This window comes from Lactuca virosa, chromosome 4 (assembly GCF_052849685.1).
Source record: "Lactuca virosa cultivar CGN04683 chromosome 4, Lactuca_virosa_CGN04683_v6, whole genome shotgun sequence".
NCBI lineage: Eukaryota > Viridiplantae > Streptophyta > Magnoliopsida > Asterales > Asteraceae > Lactuca > Lactuca virosa.
Genome location: NC_136429.1, coordinates 12,111,198 through 12,132,779, shown reverse-complemented (window position 1 = coordinate 12,132,779; position 21,582 = coordinate 12,111,198). Strand labels below are relative to the sequence as shown.

Sequence of the window (21,582 nt, the reverse complement as noted above, 5' to 3'; positions counted from 1 at the left end):
TTCTTTTTTCAAAAATTACAATTTAAAGTAATGAATAACTTTATCCAAATATCTTTTGATTTTAAGAAAGAAACTTTTATGTTTTCATAAAATAAAACTCCATTTTGTAAGTTTTACTCCATTTAAATATCTCAACAAATATTCTAAAAAGTACTTTCATTCAAGATTTATTGGTAAAACAATATCGACCCGACTGGTCTTGTAATTTTTTTCACTTGAAGTCATCACATCATGAATAAAAATGCCTTGGTGTGCTTATCTTCGAATTAATGAAATCGTCTATGGCATTCTTTGTTATCAAAGATCCAACGAAGTCTGTAAGCGAGTTCATCCAAATGTAATATTTGATTTAGAATTGAAGGTCTGGTTTTTCGATTTTTCATCAAAATAAGTTTTACTAAATATCTATATACTAGGTAAAATGGTTGGTAAAAAGGCTACATAGAGGCCCAACAAAATTATCCATTTCAACCCATAAAGATTAAGAGGAATGGAAGCCCAAAAGATTCCGTTCAACATTAAAAATTCCACATAAAATCTATGAAAAGATAACAAATCGTGCACAAATTTAAGTGATGCTTGATATGCATCTCATGAACTGAAATTTCAAATACTACAGAAAAATATATAAGAAAATAGCGACTGAAACAAAAACCTTAAATTATTCTTATTCTGATCCATCTTGAAGATGCTCCAACCTTTCTTCATTCAACAATTGGAAGCCGTGAAACTTTACATGAGCTATTCTGCCTTCTCTTGCTAACTGTTTTCTCATATATTTCATTTTTCTGCTTTGGCTTCAATCACTTTTTTAGCAAACGAAGGCAAACAGAAAGCAGCTGCATGAATCTGTATGTTGAAAAAAGTTATAAGAAAAAGTGATAATTGATAAAAAAAGTTGCAGGATAATTAATTAATAATATGTTTAAAAGTTACCTCTTGGTTGTAGAACTTTAAGGGTCCTATAGACTTGTTTTGGCTTTCATTTTCATCCATTGGGTTGATTGGGTTCTTGAAATCAACTTCTGGTCCCTCAGTTGAACATAGCATGAATCCAATAACACCACTGAAAAAACAAAACCAGATTACCTACTTTCGCATTATCTATTGTGGAATTTGTTTTTTTCAATGTAAGGGTAAAATGGTCATTTACCTTGGATATGTGGGGACGGTGGTCCACGCATAGTTGACCGATCCCTTAAATATCTGACGACAGTTGACAACAATATCTTCAATGATATGCATGTGAAGCCAAATGCTTTCAGCCTGAGTACAAACAACGCCACCTGGACGAAGTGCTTTTGCAACCGATGCAAAAAACGGCTTCTCAAACAGTTCTTGTGCGGGACCTGACACCACGTGAATTTACCAAATTAACCTTTCAAACTTTATTTTAATTTTATTACTTGGGTGTTGTCGGACCAACCTATTGGATCGGAAGAATCAACTATAACAGCGTCATAACTTCCTTCTTGGGCAGCCTTTAAAAATGCAACTCCTAAAAACAATTGAAAATTATTACGTTTTTCATAAAATTAATAATACATAAAAAAAAAAAAAAAGATTTTGCTAAATGTATAATATACCATCGCCTACGTGGAGTGTGACACGGGGATCTTCGTATCCAACCGCCACATCAGGAAAATATTCTTTAGAAACCTGCAAGCATTAATTAAATTTTGATAATCAGTTTTGAGTTTTAATAAAATAAAAAGTAAATGTGGAAAATGTGATGATGACTCACATCAACAACCATCTTATCAATCTCACAAATGTCAATATGCTCAACAGAAGAATGGCGAGCTACTTCACGCAAGACACCACCATCTCCTCCTCCAATAACCAAAACCTGAAGATGAAGAAATCAGAAAATTTAGTGATTTGTTTATTTATATTCTATAAAGCTTTTTTTTTTTTTTTTTTTTTATAAATAAAATGGTTGTAAGAGTTATAGGGAAACCTTCTTGGGGTTAGGGATTGAACAAAGTGGGAGATGAGTAATCATTTCTTGATATGCACATTCATCTCTTTCTGTAAGTTGAATTACACCATCCAAAACAAGAACCTTCCCATATGTTGCAGACTGAAACAAACAAACAGAAACACAAATATTAATATTTATTCATATTCACATTCATCTATTTCTGTAAGTTAATTATTTTTAAATAAAAAAAATACCTGAAAAACCATAACATTCTGGTAATCAGACTTCCCCTGAAAAAGTATCTTTTCAATCTTCAAAGAGTGTGCTTCTCCTGCATGAATGTGGAGACTATTAACACTTTGAGTTTCAAGAAACCAAAGTAATTCATAAAAATTTCATCATTCTATTAGACTTGCAAAAAAAGTCAAATATTTGACTTTTTTGGCTTTATAAAGTGAGTACCAGACAATATGAATGATTAATTTTGCATAACTTTATGCACATGCTCAACTGAATTGACAATTTTGTTTTCCATTCATATGTGTAACACACATTATGCTGTACAACAATCAAAACACCCAAGTGTAGAAATTTCCATCTTTAAATTAAAGATTAAATGATTGCAACCCAACAAAAAGTAGAAAGCAAAAAAACATCATGAAGAAATTAAACAAAATAGGATCAATAAATCTTACACGAATCAAGGTTTTGACACAAAAATTAACTAAAGATCCGGAAGTACTCACAATGTTTATATACATAATAGATGATGAAATTCAAATTACAATCCCCCAAAATTAGCATCTCATAAACAAATTTTTAGCAATGAAAAATAAATAAAATTGATCAAAAAACTTTAAAGGTTTATCAAAACTAAAAAGCTTTATTAGAAGTTCCCATTAGCATATCTATTACATCATTACTAGCATCCACATATCTATAATTGATTTAACAAATATGTTAGCGCATAAGCAACGTGGTTCTTCACTTTTATTAACGATTACAGATGCACAAATATGTAATTGATAAATTCCTTTTTTTCAAGTATCCAAGTGGGAAAAAAACCCGGACTAAATGATAATGAAAACCATAAAGAGCATCTTTCTTAAGTCATTAACAATCTTTAGAATAAACTCAGACTAAAATAAAACTGAAAACTGTTTAGAAAAAGTAATCTATAAGAATGATAATGAAAACCCATCAGATTTATACAGGTTACATGGAAATTCCGCTAAACAAACAATTATAACCATGGTAGCTTTACGACTGAGAGGAATCAAAATTGTTGAATACTAAAAAAAACTGAAAGTTAGTATAATATAGAAAAATAGAACAGGGGAACTCTGTAAACAATCTGTAGGTAAACATATAAACATAAACAAACAATATTGAGAAAAAATTCACGAAAATTGTAGGAAACTGACCGGGCCACATCGGACTAATCTCTGAAAACCAACCAGGAATGACTGACGATATGTTTCCACCGCCATTGGCGGCGGCGGCAGATGCTCCGTTCTCTTCTCCTTCTCTGGGCTTTTTCATCGGCAAATCAGCCATGGCAGCAACGTTCTGTTCAGTCAAGTCTGTTTTTGCGTCTCTATGAAACTTTCAGTGCAATTGTGAACCCTAGAGACGCAAACGTAAACAATAATGGATGAAAAAGGAACAGAGAGATGAAGATTCTGCTTAAGAAAGACGCATGGATATCTTTCTGCTTTTGGGGATTAAAAAAACATGAAAACTAATGATATGGCACTCGATTAGGGTTTTTCTGAATGGTCTCTGAAAATCGTCAGATCTTTTGCGTTAAAAATCAAAATTTTATTATAGAAAAATCAGCCCAAGAATATCTTTGTCGTTTCATCATCTCGTGACCATGCGATCCAGTGTGAAATGTTTACGTCAAAAGTAAAATGAATGGATCAAATGGATTATCAAATGGGTCGACAATATAAAAATGTAAGTGTACTTCATTAAAATGATAATATTTTTTTTGTCTAATAGTATACCAACATTGCCATCAGTTTATCCTATTTCGCAAAATAACCATCAAATCACATAAAAAGGACTCATGAATCCGTAATGTTAATGTTAAAAAATCTACTTAATAATTTTGTAACTAAATCAGTGTGTGAGGTGGGATGTTTTGTTAAAAAAATTTAAGAAGGCAAATTGAGAACCGTTTAAGAGGTTGAAAATGCTTAATGTATAGTGAGGAACTTAAGAATAAAAGAGAAATGCAAATAGATATCTTAAAGGTTTTGTATATTTACTTGATATATCTAGAATATTAATTATATCTATAATGAAAAATCTTGGTGTGAATACTTTACTATAAGATATAGAAAAAGAGTGTAAAATGTTTGAAATATATTTAATTATATTAGAAAAGTCTCAAGATTTTCAAAATATGTAAAATTGCAAGAGATATTTAAAGTGCATAAAATGTTTCAAGACAATTGAGATATGTTAAAAATACTATGATGTTCAAAGTGCATAAAAATGCGAAAATGTTGAAAATTGAAGATGTTTGTAACAAAGTAAATATTAAAAATGCAACACATGATATATGAGGAAATGCCTTGATCTAGGCTAAGATCTTTAGCATAAAACCTCGGGAGCTAACAAGAGTTTGGCTGCCTCTGGTACTTTTATTAATCAAAAATGTCACAAAAGAGAACCGGTGGTGTAGAGATAGAGTAGAGAGAATGAGACCTATTGTGTGTTATTAGTAGTGAGTGTTTTGTGTAAGAATAACTCCATATTTATACATGAGTGTTCATAATGGATAACAACTATCTAGCTACAAATCGAGCATAATCTTCTCTCCCGAGATTCTTGGAGACAAGTCTTTTCCTGCGAGTCTCTTTAGGGAATATCGAATTGATCGGGTCTTTGTTGACATTTTCAATTACCTGGATCATACAAGAGAATAAAAGATAGAATAATGACTTCATTCATTACCCTCGTGATCTTGACCAAGATCTTGAACAACATGTTTGCTTTGAAGCCTGCAGAAGATGTAAGTCATAAATTCTCACCCACAAGGTCACAATAATGATAAGTTATTTTTTTTCTCAAAAACCAAGCTAGATTTACCGCGAATCTGTAAGCCCGCAAATGGTTCACGAAATACAATTTTTTACGAGTTGACGGTTTGAGATATTTTTTTCTTTCAAAAATCACATTGTTGAAAGAAGATGAAAACGATTTGTTCCTATTGGTCCAGTTGAAACAACATGAACAACTCACCATCATCATCATCTCTTATTTTATGTGACCATCATCATCTCTTATTTTATTTCTCTAATTTATTTCTTTTGGGAAGAAGATCGATATGATTTTATAGAAACAACATGAACAAATCACCATCATATTTACTTTTTAGTAAATTTCTTTTATAAAAAATTATAAATCAAGTTGGAGCGTGACCGAGTTTGGAATCGGGCTGAGTGCGTTCTTACGACATAACCATGAGTTGGTCACGACGTGAGGGTCAGTTGTTGGTAATGTTGACTGTTGACTTTTGGCATGGGTTGACTTTTGGTCAAATTTCTAGTTTTAGAATGTAGACTAAGGGTTTACCTTGTGTGGTTTTAGTAGGAGGTGTTTAGCCCCTGTTCATTGGCTAGGAGAACTATTAGTTGTTGATTTCATCGGCAAGGTGAATCTTCTCACTATACTATATAGGATTCTAGTTGTCTTTGTGATACTTGCATGGAAGACCAGGTGGTGGCACATGACATATGCATGAAAGAGAAGGTGGTGGAACCTAACATATGTATGAAAGACCAGGTGGTGGCACCTAACATGTGTATGGAAGACCAGGTGGTGGCTCCTGGTAATTATATGGAAGACCAGGGTCTGGCCTCGATAGTTATATGTGTCAGGTGCAAGTTGTCTATGTGATGCTTGCGTGGAATATCAGGAGGTAGCTTTTGGCACTTGTACGTAAGACTAGGATTTGGCTCCTTGTGTGGCAAGGAAATACCATTGAAACGTCCCAAAATTTAAGACCAAAAATTCTCTTTTTAGTTTAAGAAAACCATCTTTCAAAAAAGCATCTTCATGGAACCATAATAGAATCAAAATGTAATCAACCATCCAAGTACATCATAGTCAAACAAAATGTGGAACAATCATGGTGTGTGCAATGCGATCACCCCGAGATCTTCCCTTTTGATCCGGAAGTACCTGAAACATAAACTGAAAACGTAAGCATGAAGCTTAGTGAGTTCCCTAAAGCACCACATACCATACATATCAAACATATAATGGGCCCCGCCCGACATCGAGACCCGCTCGAAACAGATCTGTCAGTTATCAGGCCCAGCCTGGCATCGGGTCCCGCCCAATATACATACAAACACATAAACACATGAAAGAATCATCAGCACAAAGCAGGAACGCCTCAACCCAACCCCCAACAAAACAATCATGTGCACATAAATATCATACGCTAGCATATATGTGACAATCCGAAATTTTTTGCCTTGTAACGCCAGTACAATCAACCTTAAGTCAGACTCACTCCTGCTATCATTCAGCACTGTTTAGAGTCTGTTTGGGTGTTTTAAGCCTAGTTCATTCAAGGAAGGAGTGTTAGGATATAGCTGCTGAACTTCAAGCCATCAAACAAAGCCGACTGAGTCTATGTTATACCAAACCATGTTGTCTTAAATCGTTTGATCGCAAAACTCTCGTCGCTCGTAACAGCAAACTAGATGCGAACTTCGAAAATTCATTTCTCTTCGAAAACCGAAGGTATCCATGCGAAGAGTATGAATCAGAACCAGCGGGTACAATAGTGAAGATCCACTGAAACATCTGGCGAGAGCCCGAATACAAGAAGGAGAGACTCACCTGTGTCTACCTTCGAGAAGTAATCTGTTTTCATGGTATACCTGTAATCATTACCTCCGACCGGGTTAGCTAGTTTACTTAGAGAACTTAGCAACATGCATCCCGTCTTTCACGTGTCGAACCTAGATAAGTGTCTGTCCGATGAGACACTTGTGATTCCCCTCGACAATATCGATTTAAACGAGAGTCTACACTTCGTGTAGGAATCATTTGAACTCATGGACCAGAAAGTTCAAGCGCACGAAACGAACCTCGTATCCGCATAGTGAAGGTTCACTGGGATACCAAACGAGAACTTGAATTCACTTGAGAGCACGAGAATCCAAGGAAACAGAAGTACCCCCATCTCTTTTAGGTCTACGAGTCGTATCATTATTCTTGAATTTCGGGACGAAATTCCATCTAAAGGGGGGATGATGTGACAACCCGAAAATTTTTGCCTTGTAACGCCAGTACAATCAACCTTAAGTCAGACTCACTCCTGCTATCATTCAGCACTGTTTAGAGTCTGTTTGGGTGTTTTAAGCCTAGTTCATTCAAGGAAGGAGTGTTAGGATATAGTTGCTGAAGTTCAAGCCATCAAACAAAGCCATAAACTCCATCATGTGGAGTTTACGGTCGTAAACATGGAATTTACGGCCGTAAACTCAACCATGGCCGTAAACCCCTCCTATATATATGAGAGCACTTCATTCTTCTCATTCGTTTCCTTCCTTGGCTGAAATCTCCCCATTCTCTCTCAAGTATCATCGAGACTTCACTCCCGATCTTCATCAAAGGGCCTCCAAAATGTAAGTACTCTTCCTCTAACTAAGTTGTATGATAGAAACACTTGATCTACACTTTGAAACCATTCAATTCTCAAGAACAAAAGGAGTTTACGGCCAAGAGGATCTCCCTTGGCCGTAAACCCCTATAAAGGTGCCATTTGAGCCTTAAACTCTTCCTAAGGCTTGGATTTGAGGCTAGAACACTCCCTTGTGCTTTGTAAGACCTTGAATCATCACCAAACTCATCATCAAAGAGAGTTTACGGCCAGGAGTTTACACCTTGGCCGTAAACCCTTGTAGTTGTCATGATTTGGACCTTAAACACATCTACACCTTTACTACCCATTGGAACACTTGAGCCTTTGAAACTCCTTGCCTTTAAGACCCAATAAGACACCATTTGGTGAGTTTACGGCCATATGGTTTATGGTGTGGCCGTAAACACCTCAACACCCTCCATTAAGTTGGTCTTTCTCATCCTTGTGTAGAGCAATGGTCCCTCAAGATTCCCTAGCCTTCAAACACCCACTTATGCATGTTTGACCATGAGTTTACGGCCGCGAACTCCCTTGGCCGTAAACACATGGCCGTAAACACCAAACCATGGCCTTAAACACCCTTTAGATGAATCACATGTGATTCCAACACTTGGTCAAAGTGTTTCCTAGTCCCGGAAGGTGTTTCCTTGCATTTGGTTGCTTCTAGACACTATATCTATGTCAATATATGCCATTATATGTCATTTAGGACTCGTTAAGTCTCGGGACTTCATTCGTGGAACTTCTCATCCTTACGCGCATATTCGTTGAATCACCCACATCAGGTGAGTTCATACCCCTATATTTTCCGTGTTTTAATGTTTTCAGGGGGAATACAAGCCAAACTCAAAGTATTTTATTAAGTTTTAAACTTATTAATACAATCCAACGATTTCTACGTTTAATAACATATTCAGATATTTTATCCCTTTTTTAATATGTTGAGCATAAGGGAAACTTTTATATTGGAAATCTAATTTCATAGCTTTCAGAAAGGTTTTTACAAAGCATTTTTATATCAATTCTATTAAACTATAATGGGTATAGTTTGGGATAACCCTCTAGGCAGTTTTCACCAAATCAGATTTCATGAATAAATATGTATAAACTATGGCAGATTTAGTTTATGTTATATATTTTCTCAGGAGTATAAAGTACTATTATTCAAGGTTAATTATTGTTTTATATTGTTTCTCGCTTGTAAACTAGATTATATAGAATTGTGAGGCTCTACTTCAATACTGTACCCTTTAATGTACGGAACTAAATCTTATCATAGTATAACCAGAGTCTCCTGGAGGGAGAGCGTGAGATTTGTTAATAGATCTATTCGGGACAGACAATCCCACACCTGAACTGCTTGCTACAGTTAGGCGGGCACGACTGGGGTGAACAAATGTCATCTAACTTAACGCCTGAAGAACGTTATAAAGGTCTCTAGGTCATATCAAGTATGGTTATACGACTCGCAAATAAGTATAAACTAACTTTGGTTTTACGGATTCTATTCTTCATTTGTTTTATTTTGAGTAATAAAACTACTTTCATATATACTGATAGTAATCATGGATTTCTAAACTTACATCTCTACCTCTAGGACGGATAGCATGTTTTTAGGGAAAATATAGGATTTTCCCAGGATAACACCGGCATTCTAAAAACTGATGATTTATTATTCCACTAACGGATATTCATATTCATTCCATGACTCCTTGGATTGTGCATATCTAGTATGAACCGAGAAGTCATGGAAGGAATGGGTTTTCAAACATGCTTTTTATAAGAAATATAGGATTTTCTTGAGGAACGCTTTTCAAAAGGATTCAAAGAACATTTTCCACCAAAACCAAATGCTTATGAACTCACGAGCTTTATGTTGATATACTTTCAAAACTGCTTGTATTCTCAGGGAATTAGTAGGCAGGTACTTCCAGGATTTTGGAGAAGTCGACGCATTAGAGTCACGTCTTTCCATTTTACTCTTGATAAGAACAAAACTATGTATTAAGATAATGTAAACCTTTTTCATATATGTATTCAATGTTTGGTTGTGTTTACTATGCTTGCTATGATACAACTGTTGTGATACTACACATGACGTCAACCACCCCCGAACGTTTCCGTTGTTCCGTTTTCGGGGTGTGACAATATATAACAATCAAACTGATCTAACAGATGTGATTGGGAGTTACTGTGGTGTTGCAGCAACTCTAAAACTTACCTAGATACCAGGAGAGTTCCAGAATCAAACATAAGGGTTAAAAATACTATAGGAGTATTTTAGGGTGCTATAACGACTGAACCGGAAACTTACCCAGGAGAATCAATCATGTAACTATAATACATTGAAAGTATTATAGATTCGATGCCTATTAACTATCCCTTTACCATCACCTCGCATAGATAGCATGGCCGGATTCCATCTCCCTGGCGACCCGTACTTTCCCAACCAAGGAGATGGCGGATGGATCGAGCCAGAGCCAGAAGGAAACCATGAAATTCCTTTGGACGATGATTTTGCCGAACCATTTCCTGAAGAAACTGACTCGGAACCCGAAGTCGAGAACCTACCTCAAGTGACCCCAATACCAAACCCTAACCCTCAAGTTGGATTCCAAGGTCCAACGCCTATGTGGGTCGGGAGTTTGAATAGGTGGAGCCACGAGCAAGACCAACCCCTCCCATACAACGAAAACCGCAACTTCTACAATTTGAACGAAGGAGGCCCCGCGGACAGGGCCCTTCCAATCCTGATACGCCGAGTGACTCGCAATGAGGAACTGGGTATGGAAACCCTTCAACGAACTATGGAGCTCGAAGCGGATTCGAACGCCAACACGGACCGCATTCGTCGCCTCGAGATTTCTCATGCGAGAGCTGTAAGGAACGATGAAGCTCTGCAACGAGAGTTAACTACAACCCGAGCCGAAGTCATAGAGCTCCGAGCACGTCAGTCAGAGTACGAGAGGCGCTTGCTTGGTGTGGAACGCTTGCTGGCCGAATTAAGGTTTCACCTAAGGAGTACCTGTCGTCGATAGGGGAATGCTCTACTCACCCTTCCTTTTGGCCTAAGGAATGACTTTCATATTTATATTCTAAGTAGATATTTTCTTTAAAGATCTCTGTCTTTCTTGTTGCCAAGATTTTCTCCTTATTAGTATGACTTAGACCTACTTTTAGGTCAAGGCTTCCGAAATATGTGTAATCTCAGTTTCAGTTATGATGGCAACAACCATATTTCAGTTAAAGATGATCTTTGTCAAAAGTATACCTTAGATCGTTAGCATGCAAATTAAGCAACATTATCAAGGTCCTATCACTGTTTTGTCTTCAAAACACATATCATAGGATGTACTTAGACGATCATTCCTTTTCCCCATCAATTTCATATCAGTCCTCATGAAAACTTCGATGTCCTAGCAAGGGATGACTAAGCCCCAAATCGTGCTGATATCATTTGCTTCGAGAAAGCAATTCGTATCAATCTTTCCCTCTGACGAGGTCCTCCCTGGTTATAGTGATAAAATTTTGTTCAAACCTTCGTATCATTTCCTACGCCAAGGCCCAAAAGTATCTGCGAAAGGGATGCCATGCATTCCTGGCTCATGTGGTTGATGATACGCAAAAAGTTAAAGACCTCGGGAGCATCTCCGAAGTCTGCAACCTTCCTGATGTCTTCCCCAAAGACATTCCAGGGATTTCTTCCGAGTGTCAAGTTAAATCCCGTATCGACTTGATCCCCGGAACTACCCTTATAGCTAAATCTCCATATCGTCCAGAGCCGACGAGAATGTGAGAGTTATCCAGCCAGTGCAATGATCCGAACAACAAGGAGTCCGTAAGTTTATTGTATGTGAACTTTATTGCGTTCAAATCTTTTTCTATTCTTGCTAGGACCACATCATGGGGATGTGGTTCGAATCGATGAGAGTCAGATAGAAAAACGGGAAATCCCAATGCATAGATAAATATTTAGGATACATCCAAAGGCAACCGTTGTTGCTCACAAGCTTCTTTTCTTGACATATAGCATATCATGCCTCCGAAGGAACATAACCAACCCACTAGTAAGACACCAGTCCTCCAGATGGACTCAGCTACGTTCCAAGCTACTGTCACGGCCGCCGTAACAGCCGCCCTAGCTGTTCTTAACGCTAACAACCCAAATGGGAATGGGAACAGTTTCCACACCTCGAACTGTAGCAACACACCAGGAGACCAACAAGGGCTTATTCTGGAGGACACTCCAACTCCCAAACCTAAGAGCGCCAAACGAAAATTTTGGATCAAGATGAAGAACAAGTCGTCTCAGAAAATTGCCAAGAGACGACAACCCGAAATAACTCCTACAGCCACCACATCCGCCCAACCAGTGTCAACGCCAGTGCGGTAATATGCTGGAAAACTTCCAAGTTGCGAGAAATGCAACTTCCACCACGTAGGAAAGTGCCGTAAACTTCGATGTAAGAACTGCAACAGGCAAGGACACACTACACGATACTGCAGGGCATCTGCACAGCCAAACACCTCGATTACTGGCGTAAAGATGGATCATGTTTGCTATAATTGTGGCGAACCCGGACATTTCTAAAGAAATTGTCCAAGGGTTAAGGATGGACAGGAAACTCATTTCGCAAAGACCCCAACCCAACACATCACTTCCACTACCGATGCCAGCTTAGTTCAAGTGTGCGGTATACGTGGAGAAATGGGACATTTTAAAAGGGACTGCCCAACAGAGAAGAACAACGAGGAAACGGGAGGAGTCTGACCTCATGGAATGAGGAAGCATCAAAGAACCCTGCTATGTTTTGGTATGTTTTCGCAAACCCTAATAATTGCTCATAATCGTGATTACTTCCTCGTCCAAATTGAATCACGATGTCCTTATACGATTTAAAACCCTAATGAGTAAATTATGATAGCTTAGTGAATACGTTAGGTTCAGTTGTAGTTATACCTGGCTTGTGTACACCAAAAAATCATAGAGAGATCTAGTAAGAACCATTTCATGAAAGTTCATAGCTTCAAAACATCAGAACCCTCGTGTTAGTAGTACTTGTTAACTTCGAGTCAAACACAGAAAATACCAGAGACATTCACCCAGGGGCATCAATGTTCTAACAAAGCGATCCTTCCAAACCAACTTAACACGCGATTCTACGACATCATCCTGTTTAGCCGACTGAGTCTATGTTATACCAAACCATGTTGTCTTAAATCGTTTGATCGCAAAACTCTCGTCGCTCGTAACAGCAAACTAGATGCGAACTTCGAAAATTCATCTCTCTTCGAAAACCGAAGGTATCCATGCGAAGAGTATGAATCAGAACCAGCGGGTACAATAGTGAAGATCCACTGAAACATCTGGCGAGAGCCCGAATACAAGAAGGAGAGACTCATCTGTGTCTACCTTCGAGAAGTAATCTGTTTTCATGGTATACCTGTAATCATTACCTCCGACCGGGTTAGCTAGTTTACTTAGAGAACTTAGCAACATGCATCCCGTCTTTCACGTGTCGAACCTAGATAAGTGTCTGTCCGATGAGACACTTGTGATTCCCCTCGACAATATCGATTTAAACGAGAGTCTACACTTCGTGTAGGAATCATTTGAACTCATGGACCAGAAAGTTCAAGCGCACGAAACGAACCTCGTATCCGCATAGTGAAGGTTCACTGGGATACCAAACGAGAACTTGAATTCACTTGAGAGCACGAGAATCCAAGGAAACAGAAGTACCCCCATCTCTTTTAGGTCTACGAGTCGTATCATTATTCTTGAATTTCGGGACGAAATTCCATCTAAAGGGGGGATGATGTGACAACCCGAAAATTTTTGCCTTGTAACGCCAGTACAATCAACCTTAAGTCAGACTCACTCCTGCTATCATTCAGCACTGTTTAGAGTCTGTTTGGGTGTTTTAAGCCTAGTTCATTCAAGGAAGGAGTGTTAGGATATAGCTGCTGAAGTTCAAGCCATCAAACAAAGCCATAAACTCCATCATGTGGAGTTTACGGTCGTAAACATGGAATTTACGGCCGTAAACTCAACCATGGCCGTAAACCCCTCCTATATATATGAGAGCACTTCATTCTTCTCATTCGTTTCCTTCCTTGGCTGAAATCTCCCCATTCTCTCTCAAGTATCATCGAGACTTCACTCCCGATCTTCATCAAAGGGCCTCCAAAATGTAAGTACTCTTCCTCTAACTAAGTTGTATGATAGAAACACTTGATCTACACTTTGAAACCATTCAATTCTCAAGAACAAAAGGAGTTTACGGCCAAGAGGATCTCCCTTGGCCGTAAACCCCTATAAAGGTGCCATTTGAGCCTTAAACTCTTCCTAAGGCTTGGATTTGAGGCTAGAACACTCCCTTGTGCTTTGTAAGACCTTGAATCATCACCAAACTCATCATCAAAGAGAGTTTACGGCCAGGAGTTTACACCTTGGCCGTAAACCCTTGTAGTTGTCATGATTTGGACCTTAAACACATCTACACCTTTACTACCCATTGGAACACTTGAGCCTTTGAAACTCCTTGCCTTTAAGACCCAATAAGACACCATTTGGTGAGTTTACGGCCATATGGTTTATGGTGTGGCCGTAAACACCTCAACACCCTCCATTAAGTTGGTCTTTCTCATCCTTGTGTAGAGCAATGGTCCCTCAAGATTCCCTAGCCTTCAAACACCCACTTATGCATGTTTGACCATGAGTTTACGGCCGCGAACTCCCTTGGCCGTAAACACATGGCCGTAAACACCAAACCATGGCCTTAAACACCCTTTAGATGAATCACATGTGATTCCAACACTTGGTCAAAGTGTTTCCTAGTCCCGGAAGGTGTTTCCTTGCATTTGGTTGCTTCTAGACACTATATCTATGTCAATATATGCCATTATATGTCATTTAGGACTCGTTAAGTCTCGGGACTTCATTCGTGGAACTTCTCATCCTTACGCGCATATTCGTTGAATCACCCACATCAGGTGAGTTCATACCCCTATATTTTCCGTGTTTTAATGTTTTCAGGGGGAATACAAGCCAAACTCAAAGTATTTTATTAAGTTTTAAACTTATTAATACAATCCAACGATTTCTACGTTTAATAACATATTCGGATATTTTATCCCTTTTTTAATATGTTGAGCATAAGGGAAACTTTTATATTGGAAATCTAATTTCATAGCTTTCAGAAAGGTTTTTACAAAGCATTTTTATATCAATTCTATTAAACTATAATGGATATAGTTTGGGATAACCCTCTAGGCAGTTTTCACCAAATCAGATTTCATGAATAAATATGTATAAATTATGGCAGATTTAGTTTATGTTATATATTTTCTCAGGAGTATAAAGTACTATTATTCAAGGTTAATTATTGTTTTATACTGTTTCTCGCTAGTAAACTAGATTATACATAATTGTGAGGCTCTACTTCAATACTGTACCCTTTAATGTACGGAACTAAATCTTATCATAGTATAACCAGAGTCTCCTGGAGGGAGAGCGTGAGATTTGTTAATAGATCTATTCGGGACAGACAATCCCACACCTGAACTGCTTGCTACAGTTAGGCGGGCACGACTGGGGTGAACAAATGTCATCTAACTTAACGCCTGAAGAACGTTATAAAGGTCTCTAGGTCATATCAAGTATGGTTATACGACTCGCAAATAAGTATAAACTAACTTTGGTTTTACGGATTCTATTCTTCATTTGTTTTATTTTGAGTAATAAAACTACTTTCATATATACTGATAGTAATCATGGATTTCTAAACTTACATCTCTACCTCTAGGACGGATAGCATGTTTTTAGGGAAAATATAGGATTTTCCCAGGATAACACCGGCATTCTAAAAACTGATGATTTATTATTCCACTAACGGATATTCATATTCATTCCATGACTCCTTGGATTGTGCATATCTAGTATGAACCGAGCAGTCATGGAAGGAATGGGTTTTCAAACACGCTTTTTATAAGAAAATATAGGATTTTCTTGAGGAACGCTTTTCAAAAGGATTCAAAGAACATTTTCCACCAAAACCAAATTCTTATGAACTCACGAGCTTTATGTTGATATACTTTCAAAACTGCTTGTATTCTCAGGGAATTAGTAGGCAGGTACTTCCAGGATTTTGGAGAAGTCGGCGCATTACAGTCACGTCTTTCCATTTTACTCTTGATAAGAACAAAACTATGTATTAAGAATGTAAACCTTTTTCATATATGTATTCAATGTTTGGTTGTGTTTAATATGCTTGCTATGATACAACTGTTGTGATACTACGCATGACGTCAACCACCCCCGAACGTTTCCGCCGTTCCGGTTTGGGGGTCTGACAATATATAACAATCAAACTGATCTAACAGATCACTAATCATAACAACATCCTATAACCAGGATACAGACCTAACCGGTCACTAACATAGCATCATCCTAAATACCAGGATACCGACCTAACCAGGTCACTAAGCATATCACTATCCTAACTACGGGGATGTAAATCAATAAGCATATCATGCAATAACCCGGGTACAAATCCAAAAAGGGTCGGCATTAGTGCCTTAGACCCTGTTGATATAGTGAGAAGAACTCACCTCACAAGTAGTGTAGAACTGGACTGAAAGTCTCCGACCGCTGTCTCACCGAAAATCCCAAACTATCCAAAATAACGAATACTAAGTCAATAATTCGGATCTCAATATTGCCCAAGGGTCCCGCATAAAATAATTGTCCACTATTGCCTTTTCTCTAATTTGGGCCAAGGCCCAATGCCAAATCCATGATCTTAAAAGTCCATATATACAAAGCCCATTAATGGCCCAATTTTCCCAATTGGGCCTTATTCTAGGATCCATTACCAAAACTGGCTCAAAACCCAATTATTCAGAACGTCCATCAAGGCCCAAGTCCAACTAGTCCAAAGGCGACCCAATCCCGAAGCCCAATTCGTCAAAAGCCCAACAGAGGGTGTACGCGGGGCGTACTCCTTATAGTCGTTGGGCGTACTCCGCCTTGCGTTGACCACCATCGGGGTGGTTGACTCAGTACGCTGGGCGTATAGAACTTACGCGGGGCGTACGCGAGTTTTAACAAAAATCTAATAAGTGCTTAATGGCTTAAGCACTTATGCCCAAATTCCAGATCCATCGACCAAATGTGTCTTTGAACCATAAAGTCTCGAACTTTAAGACTTTAGACGTCCAGAAAGTTCTTAATACATGGTCTTAACCCATTAAGACCTTCCTACTATATGCATGGGACATTTTAAGCCATTGGGACATCATTTTATCACTTAGGACCCTTTCTAGGGTCTGATAGGACAGCTTATCTCGTTCAAACCATAACATGCACCAACTTGGGACTTTTGGGACAATAAATGGTTTCATAAAGCTACTAAGGCTAGATCTACATCATACACACATAAAGGTTGGAGCTTTTTACCTTCTGGAGCTTCTAGAGCACAAAGAAACTTCAGATCTACAAGCTTGTCCTCCTTCTCCAACTTCTTGATGCAACACCTGTTGGGTTTTGAGCATTCTAACACTCCTAAGTGTACATGCAACCCTAAATACCTTGGATCTATGTTTTCTCTATTATACATGCAAATATGATTATCCAAGGTATTATCCTAACTAGCATATCAAAACATTGATACTAGGATACTAAAATAGATAGAATACATACCTTGTTATTGTTGCTTGACTCCATGAAGCTTGAGAGCCTAGTGCCCCAAGTGTGACACCTCAAATGGTTCACACAACATCATGAACTCTTGGAATAACCATGAGAAGAAGACATACATGTTCAAATTGGCTAGCCCTCTTACATATGCATCACTAGTGTCCATTTCTTGAACTAAAGGGGTTCTTATATAGTGTGGCTATTAGGGTTACACCATGTAACTCATGACTTTACCCATTCCTTATGCTCCATGGGTTTTAACCTCCATGGAGTATCCATGGATCACCACATGGGTTAAACCCAACATAAAGGAATCTTGGATCATAAGCCCACATATATAAGAATGAATGATTTACACAATCAATCCCCATATATTTAATTAGTCTCTTTTTGATCACTAAATTAAGTCCAAATTAATTCTTGATCAATACTAATTAAATAACATGATTTCATATTAATATATTAGAACTTATAATATATTAATATGTCACAAAATGTCTTTTCCTCATAAACGGTCTATCCAAATGTTCCGATGCCATGCAACCCAAATGGACCATGCCGAGTCGGGTCAAGTACATACCAATTATAGTTATGGACTTAGACACTAATCCAACAGTCTCCCACTTGGATAAGTCTAAAACTATTATTGCGTATGACTTCAGGAACCAACTGGCAATCGTAGCTCTCAAAAGCCGCTGTCGAACTCTGACCTTGTAGATGAACTCTGACCTTTGTCAATGACTTGTCCATTAGATAAGGGATCATATATTCCTCCATTCTAGATATCATATGGACTGAGACATGGATTATAATCATTCTCTCTGTCCATTTGTTGTTTCCCGATTTCCGATTTATGACGACTGACTAATTGAACAAATCAAATCAGTCCTGGCTCGGCCGAGCACTTCCACTTGTCATCATCAAATCATCGAGGGGCCCACATATATCGCTTTTATCCCGAAGGTAAAAGGAATGGATAAACTTCGACTCATATGGCTTGTTCTACTACTTGTTGAATCATACACAAAGGCACATTTTATAACACCGAGTTACCGAATGCGTTTTCGTGCAATCAATGTACAACCAACTCATAGTAACAACTCATATCTCTAGGTTTGAAGAATATAAGATATTATCGTCTCATGATCACTCGTGATAAAATCCATGAAGTGATTCCAATGAGCGCGGGTTGTATCCAATACTCAGAACTTATGAGCACTCATGAGTGTTGTAGCCCCTTGTCCAACATCTTAGACCTCTACAAGCCAACCCATGACAGTCTTGATTCATATCTACTTCCAACATATGACCGACTGTGGATAGTTTGAATAACTTAGTCAATCAGGAAGAACGACCTAGTTATTCTGGAAGTCAAAACATGCAAAATGAAACACAATAATAATAGAATCTAATATGGTATCAAAACCTATGAACATAAATAAAACACCTTTTATTTATCACCATATGATTACACATTATTCATTGTATACTGTTTCAGCTATCAACTTTATTCTTGAATTTAAAACAATAGTTGTCCCATGCTCCAAGCATGTACACTATGTTTTCTAAACACTAGTCATGCCATACACCAAGTATGCATACTATGTTTGTCTATGATCTTCACTTTGTGAATTAGATCAATTTAACATAACTCCAATGATCCTCTTTCACAGTCCCAAATCCTTACTGCAAATGCAAGAATTCCAAATTCATGCCATTTACTGAAATCTGTTAGATTCTAAACTTATATGCATTGATCCTCCTGTAATGATTATGCATAGAGTCAGAAAGACTTGACAACAACCATTACAGAGCATTCCAAGGAGATTAACTCCTTGGAAACATCCTTCTTGCATTAAGTTTCCTAATCTTACACAGATTGAATAATTTCTAACTTTGAAACATTTCCATATTCCATTTTGACTATCACTTCTGAACAAGAGTTGCCTCCTTACAGATTATGTCAATATGGTCCTTCCAGAATTATCACTATACTTCCAACTGTCCTTGAGCAACCAATCTTTGGTAAACCTTAGATTGTCCTCGACAATTGCTTAATCCTTTTAGTCATATCCAGTTCTAGACCTTTTCCCTTCTTAATGCCCCAGGCATTTGGAAAATTTTAGAAAGGATAAATATAGCACATGTAATCGATCCTATATCTGAAGCATATGGGACTCGAGTCATGATGTCTCACATAAAGACTAAACCAGTCTTTTGCTATAACATTTTCATTTCTATTTGCTAAGTTCTCATAATTCAGATTATGAAAAGGGATGCCGTAATCATAATCGAATTTTAGAACGCAAATAATGGACCCATATATAGAATTTCCTTATGTTGAGTCATTCCAACATGAAATTCATATATATATCCTTGACTAAATACGACTTAAAACCTCAATCTAAGCTTTTAGAATTGAAATGAAGTATAATTTTCTTTCCCTTAATTATAGCAAAACAACTTTTTCAACCCCTGCAGCCTCACGAATTGAAACTTTTGTTTTCTATAATTAACATTGCTAACTTGCAATCTTTATCATAATTATCATGCTCCCACTAACATGATGATTATTAGCATAACTCTCATGCTCCCACTAGCTTTGACATGTAATCAGAAATCAGCTGGACTTCTAGAAATCAATACTTTATTGACTTTCTTACCAAAGTTCAGATTTCTGATACTAGATTGCTTTGATAAAACTTTATCAATATCATACACCTTATTTTAGATAGCTCACAGGTGTGTCTAAACAATTTTAAGAACTATGAAAAGGGATGCCGTAATCATAGTCTCGATTGTTTAGACCTTTACCACTTCTCACAAGTCCATGTTAGTGTGCCGGTTAACCACACACGCTCCACTAACGACTTTGAGAATGCAAATATCACAATTGCTATCTAGCTAAAATCTACTTAGTGAAAGTGTTTCCTCACCATCATTTTCATGAATAGGAGAGAAACCTTATGACACTTAGATTTTATGGTGTATGAGTTCCTATCCATATGAATTTTGTCAAAACCATAATCACAAGACAAGGTCACTGACAAATCCACACTTATATGGATTAAACTTGTGCAATCTTAAATTCTTGCCATTTGGCAGCTCAAGGGCCTGCCATTGCTTCCAAGTAGCTGTGCAACCAATTGAGAACTCTCAGAACTCCTATGCAAAGCCAACTTGAATAGGCACATACATGTCGACACGATAGGTTATAAACCTCAAGTCGTGTGCTAGTGAAGAACTTCAGGTTTTATTCTTGATTAGTTCTTGAGACTTTCAAGATCTTTAAGACTCCCACTGTATTCTTGACATATAAGACTCTCTTGTCAAATATTTAAGAGATAGTGTGGATTCTAATCAAGATAAACACTTCACACAATTGGCCTTAGTTGGTCTTTGTTTTATCCAAAACATCACAACTTACCAATTTCAAATGTACAACAGTAGAAAACTTTTACTCTTACATTTGACAAGTGTTCTAAACCCTTTTAAGACACGTCACTCAAGTTACAATTTTAGAGTATAACTCCAAGAATTGTTTTTGGAACGAAGTATGAATCATCTTCTTGATTTAACCACTTCAACAATTCATAACTCCTCTTCTTAGCCATCAGAATGCACTTAGAGGATGAATTGTGATAAGGTCTCTTAATCATTAAGATGATTATATAACATGATACTAAAGTACTCTCCCATCTTTTCAGATTTGAGAAACTTTTATCTTTCTGCCTAAGTTGATTCTTCTTATTCGCTCTGCCATACATTGAAACCTTTTCCAATGTCTCAGAATTACACTTAAGCTTGTAAGTATAACCATATTTACTGAATTTTAGTAAATAATGACGAATAGTCTTAACGATTATTTGTGGTGGGCTCGATCAGTGCACAAGAATGTGTACTCGATCCTTTACTTGACTCACACATCCATGTGAACAAGTAGTTAGTCTTAATTTTTCCAATGCTTGAAAGTTCTTATTCATCATGCTATACAACTTGCATGATTCCAAGTTTCTATCCAACTGAAACTTAGGTGATGAGAATCTTTCCTTATTTGGTAAATTTAGACACTACCACAAATGAAAGAATCAAATTCATATTTCCACTCTTGCTCTTAATGGAATCTTATAAGCAACAAAAGTTTTCACAAATGCCATTGTAAGGATATTTTTTAAAATAAATAAATAAAATCATCATTTTTCCTTTTATTTTAAAACTTTGCGGAAAAACTATCCTTACAATGCAAAAGCACATGAAAACTTTGTTGTTATTTATTCCTAAGCAATA

General features: G+C 37.3%; 1 protein-coding gene across 1 annotated transcript; it reads right to left on the bottom strand.

Annotated features, from left to right (window-relative positions):
* Positions 1-558: 558 nt before the first annotated feature.
* LOC145169349 (spermidine synthase 1-like) lies at positions 559-3,844 on the bottom strand. Its single transcript, XM_079087931.1, has 9 exons — positions 3,349-3,844; positions 2,179-2,255; positions 1,961-2,083; positions 1,745-1,849; positions 1,587-1,659; positions 1,427-1,498; positions 1,154-1,349; positions 937-1,066; positions 559-849 (listed from the first exon to the last, which is right to left on the bottom strand). Exons 1-9 carry the CDS (start codon positions 3,479-3,481, stop codon positions 781-783), a joined length of 978 nt encoding a protein of 325 aa, XP_078944057.1. The 5' UTR covers positions 3,482-3,844; the 3' UTR covers positions 559-780.
* Between the last annotated feature and the right edge of the window lie 17,738 nt (positions 3,845-21,582).